The sequence below is a fragment of the Penaeus chinensis genome, chromosome 19 (assembly GCF_019202785.1).
Source record: "Penaeus chinensis breed Huanghai No. 1 chromosome 19, ASM1920278v2, whole genome shotgun sequence".
NCBI classification, from domain to species: Eukaryota; Metazoa; Arthropoda; class Malacostraca; order Decapoda; family Penaeidae; genus Penaeus; species Penaeus chinensis.
The window spans coordinates 15,112,430-15,122,815 of NC_061837.1; the positions used below are offsets into that span (position 1 = coordinate 15,112,430).

Consider the following 10,386-nt stretch of genomic DNA (forward strand, 5'->3'; position numbering starts at 1 on the left):
AGACTTTATGAATACACCCATGTTTCCCCGTATGCCTAGAGAGGACAATTGTTGGGGGATGGGTTTTGACCTCCATGTCGTATCATATGCTTTTTCTAGGTAAAAAAAAACATAGCTAGTATGGATTCATGGCGTGCAAATGCAGATGTAATATATGTCTCAAAATGAGCCAGGGGGTCAGCTGAGCTTCGGGCACGGCGAAAACCAAACTGGGAAGGAGAGATAAGATTGTGGGATTCAAGATACCACATTAAGCGAAAGTTAACCATTCGCTCTAGTAGTTTGCATAAGCAGCTAGTTAGTGCAATGGGGTGATAGTCTTGAGGGAGGGTACCCGATTTATTGGGTTTCAGGAAGGGGAGGATAAGAGCTCGCCAATGAGAAGGAAAATTTCCTGATGTCCATATGTGGTTGTAAATTGTTAATAGGAAGGATAAGGAGGAAGATGGGAGTTGTCGGAGCATACGGTAGTGAATACCGTCAGGGCCTTCATGAGTGTTGCAGTACAATTTTAGGGCAGCACTGAGTTCAGAGGAAGAAAAGGGAGCATTATAGGACTCAGCAGAGGATAGGGTGAAGATAATGGGGGTACGTTCCCTGATGGTTTTAATAGAAGAGAAGTGTGGAGAAAGGTGAGAACCACTACTGACCTGGTTGAAATAATCACCCAGTTCATTAGTGACTTCGGGAGGATCAGAGATGAGGGCATCTTGAATATGGAGGATGGAGGCTGGATGGGGGGGGGGGGGGGAGTTTGCCTAATAGTTTATGGATCCGGCGCCAAACATTTGAGATAGATGTAGAGGATGTAATTGAGGAAACATAATTTTTCCAGCTATTTGTTTTACTATTCCGGATTGTAAGACGAAGACAGGCAGATGCTCTTGTAAAAGAGATAAGAGCTGATAGTTGATTTGAGGTACCTCGTTTGTAGCGGTAACTGTTCCAGGCTGCACGTTTTACATGGAGTGCTTTAGCGTAATCAGAATTCCACCATGGAACACATTTGGAGGTATAGGGTCTTGAGGTTCGAGGAATAGCTGTATGGGCAGCTCTTAGGACTGTAGTTATGAAAAATTGTATCATTTCTGATACGGATGAGAGGGAGGATGGAGGGGTATGAATAGCAGAGAGTGAAGTGAAAGTATGCCAGTCGGCTCTATCAAAGCACCAGCATGGGGAGTTAGGAAGTGGTACATATGAAGTTGGAGAAAGGAGAACTGGAAAGTGGTCACTATAGGGAAAGTGGTCTAGAACTGACCAGTGGATATCTAAATGAAGAGAAGGGGAGCACAGCGAGAGGTCAATGCATGAAAAAGACTGCGTGCGTGTATCAAAGTGTGTGGGGCGATCTGAATTTAGAATAATAAGATCAGCTGTGGAGAGGAAGCACTCTAGAGCTCGGCCACGGGTGTTGGTGATAGAATCACCCCAAAGAGTGTGACGGCAGTTAAAATCACCTACTATGAGGAAAGGTGATTGAAGTTGGGAAATTAAGTTTTCAAAAGCAACGAAGTCAATGGGGTGGGAAGGGGAGAAGTAGACTGAAATCACTGAAATCACTGTGATCCAGCGGCGAAGAAAGATACGAATAACTGTACAAGGGACAGTGGTTTGAAAGGGAGGTATGACATATGGTGTTTTCTGGTTGATAAGTATGGACGAGACATAAAGGGAGTGTGGGGAAGAAACAAAATGGTAATTAGGGATTGGTATTGGAGAATATGTCAGAAAAGTCTCTTGAAGGCATATAATAGATGGGTTATAAAAGGAGAGGATATGACGGAGGTCAGGTCTGTGAGAGCGGAAACCGCGAATGTTCCAATGAAGGATAGTTATATTTTTGTTGATTTAGTGATAACGATTGTAGTACGTGTTGGAGAATTTGAAGGGGAAGGTGCTAGAGGGTGGGATAAGGAATGAGGTTGGAAAGGTGGTGTTGTATCAGGAGGGGTTTTAGGAGGTAGAGGGTCTGGGGAAGAGGGTACTTGTGATATAAGACATTCACGTGTGTATCCAGGAGGGAGTGGAAGGGATAGAGGGGATGGTGGGATGGTTAATGTAGGTGGGGCTGGAGTCGGGGGGGATGGGTTTTGGTGGGGGGGGGGGATAGGATTAGGTATAGGGAGAATATGAGTAGGAGGAGGATGGGTATCGGCAGTCACTTTGAGTGTGGAAGGAGCGGGAGTTGTAGAATTTGAAGCTGGATGAGTATCAGTTTGGGACTCGATTATGTAGTTCTGAATATCTTCAAGAGTTTGTGTAATGGAGTTGGTTGGGGAGTTTTGTGAGATAAAGGTTTTCTTGTGAGGGGGGGAAGAGAAGTCTGGTGTCTGAAGAATAGGGGCAAAGGAAGGTGGAGGTGTTGGGTAGGGGAAGAGGGGTGGAATGTTTATTCTGTCTGCCGTGGGTAGTGCGGGGAGGGAGAGGGCAAGGTGCTGGGGCTGTAGTAGAGATTGGAGCGTCTGGATTTAGGATGGCAAAAGAATCTGACTGGGGAAGGTAGGAGGTAGAAGAGGGGAAGTTAGATGGAGGGGGGTTAGGTTTAGGAGAGGGTGTAGGAGCTTGGGAGAAGGGGGAGTGGCAGAGTGAGCGACATTACTGGAGTAGGGGGTAAGAGAAAAACCTCGTCGACGTGTCTCGTGTCTGGCTTCACATAGAGTGAGTCCAAGTCTGAATCTGAGAGTTGCTACCTCAGACTCAAATTTGTAGGTGGGGAAGCCTCTATAAAATACATTATGGGGGCCGCCACAGTTTGCACATGTGCATGATTGTGCAGAGCAGTTTGACCGAGTATGGCCAGGTTGGGCACATAGCGGGCATCTGGCTGTGGAATGGCAGTGTTTGGCTGGGTGTCCTAAATGCCAATAATTGTGACACTGATGAGGGGGAGGTTGGTATGGTCGGACAGGTAGGGATTCCCCACCTATGTAAACATTAAAGGGAAGGTCATGTCTACGGAAAATAATTTTGACAATGTTAGTGGATTTCTTACGATTTCCTCTGGGAGGAATGGAGTAGCATTGTACTGATGTTGCATCATAGTCCGCGAGACAGGCGAGTAAGTCTTCTCCACAATCTGACCAATCTTTGTCATAGATTGGGCAATCTGTTGGGGAGAATGAAACAGTTCCGGTGCAAGTATTGAGGGTTGGATGAGGTTCTGTAGGGATGGGATTGCCATATAGATCAGTTAGTTTTGCTAATGCTATAGCTTGGTTTTCAGATGTTACTGTGACGAGACGGGGGTGGTCGGGTCGGCTATGGAAAGAGACTTTGCCTACTTGTTTTTGGAGGCATTGCTGGAAGAGAAGGGTGTTGTTAGAGTAGGGAGCTGTGGGAGGGTTCACGAAAAATCGGTCCCATTTGGCTGGGCTAAATAGAGTATTTAGGATTCTTGTAGAGTTGGGGGTAGTAGAAGAGCGGGGGCGTGTGGAGGAAGGACTATTGTTGAGGGGGGTAGTGTTATGGGGAGATGGGCAATAAGGTTGTATGGTAGTAATAAGGGGAGATGAGGTGGTTGATGAAGAAGGTTATGGGAGTAGAGGTGTTGAAGTTGAGCATGTAGATATGTCTCCTGGGGGTTGGGTGTTGATTAAGGTGGATACTGTACAAGTAGGCACAGAGGAGGGGGTAGTTGTTGCAATGTTCGGAGCCGTGGTCAAAGGAGAGCCGGGATTGGGGCTATTTGATGAAGGGGCAAGCCTCATTGCCCCTAAAAGTGGAATTACGTCTTCATTATTGGCCATGATAAGCCAAGGGTATGTTGGGGAGAAAAAAACAGTCCACTCCTCAGGGTCCCCTTGAGGGGTAAAAGCCGTTCAGGACTGGCACAAAGTCAGCCTTTCATCCTTTCAGCACGGCTCTCACACCTTAGGAAGTGGATAGTAGAAGGGAATAGTGAAGGGACTGAAACGAAAAGTATGAGTGGAAAAAAGTCCATGCAAAATTAGTTGACTCGATGGCTGAGTCCCAAGGTTGAGGAGTTCCCCATCATTGGGTCTCAGTCTCCGCCTCCTAAGCCCCCCCACGACAACAACGGGCAAAGGATTGGGGGATATGATGGCTGTGATGATCTTTACCATATCTTCGTCCACACACACGAATGCCCTCTTCATGCCCTAGGATCTTCAGCCCTAGCATTTTATGAACCTTGTCATTTATATGATCATTTGGGCTTGTTTCTGTTTATGAGTCTTTCATTTTTTTCTTTATCTGCTTGGTTTAACATTACTCTCCTGTTGTATTAGTATAATGGACAATTTTTACTTTCTCCGAAGCTGACTATATGGTAGTTATTGGTGTTGAATTCCATTTTCCAAGTACAACTCCACATGAATAAGTTTTCGATGTTACCTTGGAGGCATTGTCATGAGACATTATCTATTATCATTTTTTGCAATTTCGCGTTGTCTGCAAACATATTCAGATCCTTGTGGTACTCCGCTGCTTACTTGTGCTTCCCTCTAATTACGGGGCTCATTTGTCTTTCATCCAGCCAAGGAGCTTGCCTTTCATTCCACCTAGGTTTTCTAATTTCCATAATAGTCGTCAATGGGACATGTTATCAAATGTCTTCTTAAAGTCTAAGTATACACAATCCATCCAGCCGTCTGTTTCTTTTAAAATTTCAGAAGCTATGTCTTTGAAGCAGAGATTTTCTACGCATGACCTTCTTTCCTAAAACCAAATTGTTAATTTGATATATCGTATTTTTCAATAACTTCAGCCCACTGTTTCTTAATTATCCTTTCTAAGGGCTTGCATACTACACTATTTAACGAAAGTGGACTATAATTTAGTTTTTGTTTGTCGCCGCCCTTATATAAAGGTGTAACATTGACGAGTTTCCAATCTTGTGGAAGCTTTCCTTGTCTCACTAAATTTTGGAATATTAACAATAACTGAGTACATAGTTCTTCGGCACATTTCCTCAGAACCCAGTTAGATATCTCATTTAGTCTTGTGTAACCCTTTCAGTAGTACTTTTATTTCATCCTCTTTGAATGTGATATCTTCGATATTCTGATTTACGTTTGTACGGTTACTTGCCATATCAAAGTATGGGTTCAGAACAAACACTGACTGAAATTCATCATTAAGGATTTCACAGATTTTCTCCTCCTCAATATAAGCGCTAATTTGATCTCTGCTTTTAGTCTTTCTATTTATGTAGTTAAAAAAGAGCTTTTGTTGATTAGTAGTTGCATTGATTATATCCTTTGGCCTTCCTCATGGTTTGGACATAATCATTTCTTCCTACGTTATATCTTTCATACACTGCCTTGAGATCTATGTTTTCTGAATCTTTTCCAAAGATGTTTGTTTTCTCCTTTGTTTTCTGCATTTATCAAAAACTACTTTTGGCTATTCCTTTCTTCAGTTTTGGATACTGATGCAAAATGTTCTGCCCCTTTTTTACAGACTTCGCAAAATTTAGAATATTGCATACTAAGGTTCTCTTCGTCCAGGAGTGTTTCCCTGTTTATGCCATCAAAGAAACCTTTGTGGCTTCTATAATAACCTCTCTTGTAACTGTACTTTACTTGAAATGTATGCTCTGTTGATATTCGGTCAATCATAGACGGTCTATCTAGCCATCTTATCCTGGTATGATATGTTACATTTTGGAAGAGAAATTTAATTAATGAGTAATTTTGCATTCTATGAATCTGGTTGAGCTCTAGGATCGAAACTCCCAGTCAATTTTGTTATTATAGTCCCCCTGTTACATGACTCTTTGGCATTAGTTTCCAGGCTATTTACCATTTCTTGAATAAAGTTTTTGGTAATTTTCATGTGACCACACCCAGGTATGATGTGGCATGTACATTGTGGTTATCATTCTGTTTACTCCGTTTGTTTCTACCTAAATTGCCTGTAGTTCTACCTTGGGACTTACTTAATCTCTAACTCCTTCATAATATTTCCTTTCCCTGTCAATATTACTACCTCCATGTCTCTGAGTCCTAATGTTGCATCGTCTACGGAGAGATCCAGTTTGGATTCAGTGATGCATATTACATCTGGTTTATTAATTTCAATGATTGTATCTAGTTCAGGTATCTTCGAATATAAACCATCTATATTTGTATAAACTATCTCTATATAATCTTCCGGTAGTCCTTTTGACTCCAAGTCTAATGTTTATCTGTCTCCACATTTTGGTTCCGATAGTAAACTTCCGTTTTTTTTTTTTTTTTTTTTATGGTCTCATCTATTTTTCTTTCTCTGTCATCTTTAGTCATATTTTCTCTAATCTAGATTTTCTTATATTTTTTCATGGGTGGTCACTTTAGCTTTCTATATTACATCAGTTACCATTTGCTTATTTATGAAAGTCACTTTTAAAGGGCGTTTCTCTCCCTTTTCGAATAATCCCTACCTCTAGTGAACTAGGATATTCTACTCCAAGAATGACTTAGGGCCTCTTCTGCACCGCCAACCCAGCTGTTAACGTTAACCAACAGAGCTGAAACTCGGGAGCATCAAGTGGACTTTTGCTTTCAGCGGCGCCTTCCACCGTGTTTTCCTCAGTTTGTGGCGTTACTGTTCGTTTCTGTATATTATTTCTTGAACCGTGACTGCAGCTTTTTGTCTTCTACAAGAATATCATCTTTAAATTGCTCAGGTTTAGTGCGTCTATACAATAAAGATCAGCCGTACTTTGTATAGACGAAACAAGGCTTTTATCTGGAAATTTCGCTTGAGTGAATGCGTGCTGCGCCCCTGGCGAGCTGTCAGCAACTAACTGTGGGAAAGAAGTTAAATAAAGTTTCCGCTAATTCTTCGATTTTTTCAAGATGTCTTATATGCTCCAGCATCTTCACAATGGATGGCAGGTTGACCAAGCCATTCTTAGCGAGGAAGACAGAGTTGTGGTGAGTATTTTAAGAGGTAAACCCGTTCTGCTTGAGGCAGAGAAAAGTTTGTTTACAAAATGCACATGCAAGGCAAGACGGGCAGTTGTCTACTTGCAGGTATGAATATATTCCTTAAGTTCGTAGGTGTATGATTTCAATGTTCCATCAACAGTATATATTCCTAGCAACATCTTTCTGAGCCTAGGATTTTTTTCTAGATCTATGACGGACATGGCTAACAAAGAGTCATCATTCTTTTCTATTTTGTCGGGTTTGGAAGAAATCAAGGCAATTGTTTACAAAGTGACTATCACTCTGAAAATACAGGCCTTTTTAGTAATATACAAGAAACACAATGTGTTGGACATTTCAGAACTAATCAGAAGTCATTGTTTTCAAAGATTCATGTTGGATGGTAAAGTGCACTGCCAGGTGTAAAAGAGAATATTGAAAAATCATAATCTTAGTCATAAACCATCAAGAGAGATAGAGCAAGGGAGAGGTAGGGAAGGGTGGGATGGATGGAGAGAAAGAGAGAGAGATGAAAAGAGAGGTTACGTAGCTAAAACTACACATTACTTCATGCAGTTCATATACACAGTGCTTTAAAATTAATTACAAACCCAATGATTATTGCTATATCATCTGTAACATTTGAAAATAAGGTCAATATGTAGAAGAGGGTAGTGGGTTACTTTCTAAACAATTTAGATCTTTTTCTGCATGAAATCCACTGCTTTCAACAATTCTAGGCATTGTTCCTTGTGCAAATGAATCATTGAGGAGATATGATCACCATCTCCATCAACAATCTTGATTTGATAGTCCCGATAGCAGGGGAGGGCATGAAGTATATCAGGGAAATTATGGGGTAATAAAGGACCCCTGTGGTTATTAAACAAGACGTCCTAACCCAACATCCAACCTAACCTAACACTGGTATATATTCCCTAGCCAGGGGGCTCTGCCCAATGGACCCCCGTGGTAGTATATGCGCCTAGCTAGGGGGCTATGCCCCCTGGACCCCAGTGGTAATATATGCGTCTAGAATTCACCCTTGCAATGTAAACAAGATGAGCGACTTAGCCAAAATTGGGGATCTTCTCTTTTCTTTTATGTATTGCACCCTTGGGAAGCATTTGCACACATATTGCCATAGAAGAACTTTGTCTTGGTTTGTATTGTTCTATCATTTAATGTAGGTTTTATTATCCAACTCTGCCTCTACCTTATACTACATATTGTCCAAAAATAATGTTTAAAATGTATTGCAGGTAAGAGTATCCATTACACATCATTATCATGTGATAACAATTGTGAAAGTAAGCATTTTATTATTGAAGATAAGAAATATAGAGAATTATTTAGCCACATTCTCTTTTCCTAGTTTGTAACATCTTTCTTGATTCAGCAACATCCCCATAACATTGAAAGGCACTATGCAGGAAGTATTTTCTAATAATCATGATTATTAGTTTATGAATAGAGTTTTGTTAGTAAATCAGTAGAAGTTACTTAAAGTATGACATGAAAAAATGTATACTACAAGGAAGATATGGGAACATTCAATGGTAGTATACACCTAATTAATACCAGGGTGTAGGGTTTTAACTTGACACAGGCTTTCTCATACACAGACACAGGTGTTATATTACAAATGCTCCAGAGTGCTGTATTATTATGTCACTATTTTTTATTATTATTTACTGGTTTTATCATTAATGAATTCCTGTGGTCTGTTAAGAATTTTCAGTTAGGTTTAACCTATATATTATGAGAAGAAAAAAGAGGATGTTAATCTATATATTAGGTGGAACTATGGATTTGAAATTATGCTTGAAATCTATTGGGAACGCATTTTATGTGGTCTACTTGAAAAAATGAGAAAAACCTTTGATAAAATGATCTTTTATGGTGTGATCATGGGTTGTCTTTATTATCTCTATTCCCTAATATATTACAAATATTTCTATTTAAATTTCTATTCAATTGTCAATGCTCTTGGTCTGAGTGCACTACAAAAGGAAGGGATGAGAAGACAATTGGAGGGCCGGGGCTTAAGCCATAACTTCAAACGACCAACACATTGCCAAAGAGCCAATGGATCATATATGTGTTGAAGAAAGTCCAGTGCCTTGGGACTTTGGTTGTGCCACTAAAAGGACCTTAAGTTCTTATTACTTCAGCCTGCAACCTAAGATTGGGGGCTGTTCTTTTAATTTGCTCATTTAAATTTTTTTTTCTTTTCTTTTTTTTCTAATACAGATTATCCCTGTATATTTTTATGTTTCTTCATTTGCTTCACACAGCCATCTAACTTTGCAATTATTATTTTTTAATCCAATAACATATGTGTTAGGCTATATATGTTGTTTTTCATCAACAATAGCTGGATCAGGAAATTAGTGAAAGTATTAGGTAATTGTTTACGAAGGTTACACCCCTCTTGAGATTATGGCTGTATAATTGAAATTGTAAGGGGTTCCTAAATTCTATTTTCAAGTGCTACCTTTACAGAAGTAACCCTAATCTCTCCACATTCTAAAATAGATACCTCAGACCTTCCCTCTTCCCTGTGCCATTGGCAATTCTGGCAGAATTCATTGAATAAATATTACACCTTCATAATACTAAATTTTGATTTCAAAAACATTATCATATAATAATTGCTTGGCACAATGAAATTTATGCGCAAATATGGTAAAAAATTAATAGTAAAATATGTGTTTACATATTTACATATTTATGTGTGTCACCCTTACCTTGGACCTCAGCACTCACTTCAATTAATTTTGCATGGTCTTTTCTTCTCTCTTCTCCCTTCTCTCCCTTTTCCTTCTCTTCTTAATCCCCTTCTGTCCACTTCCTAAGGTGTGAGAGCCATGGTGAAAGGTTAACCAAATACTGATGGGCATGACGTGTACGTACGTGCTATGCCCACTGTCAGTTACTTGTTTGATTGTTTTTACACAATTGGCTACACTTGTACTAAGTCACCAATAAGCCAATTATTAGTACTGCCTGTCTTGCCTGTTTACCCTTTCTTTGATTTACAAAAACATTTTACGTTATCTTATTTTGCTGTTACTAATGTTTATAACATTATAGTAATGCTAATATTTTTTAATAAAAATAACACCATTGATATTCATAGCGCTAGTAAAAACAAATTCCTGCCAATTCAAATCACCTAAGGTTGCAAGGTCTACTAATTGACTCCTTTGTGGCTAAGCACTAACAGAGCCATCTATGTGCAGAGACATTTCACCAAACATATAGAAAATGGGCATAGCATTTCCCCCATTTTTTATTCATTTTCCCTGTCGGCATCGGCTTAAAAGGCTGGCTTTGTGTCAGTCCCGAACGTTCACTTGTGTACGAAACTCTGATGAGGAAACACCTTTTTCAAAATGCAGCAGCAATAAATAAAAAATCTTGTGCCACAAGAGCTACCCTGGAGCCAGGGGCCTCTTGTCTCGCTAGATATTAATACTTCTGAATTCTAAAGTAACTTAAATAAAGT

General features: G+C 40.1%; 1 protein-coding gene across 1 annotated transcript in view; it reads left to right on the forward strand.

Moving 5' to 3' along the window:
• The first annotated feature begins 6,445 nt into the window (after positions 1-6,445).
• LOC125035115 (thioredoxin-like protein 4A) overlaps positions 6,446-10,386 on the forward strand; it is a 10,560-nt gene continuing 6,619 nt past the window's right edge. Inside the window, exon 1 of the mRNA XM_047627285.1 lies at positions 6,446-6,881. Coding sequence (XP_047483241.1) covers positions 6,804-6,881 — 78 coding nt within the window. The 5' untranslated portion in view covers positions 6,446-6,803. The remainder of the gene's footprint in view (positions 6,882-10,386) is intronic.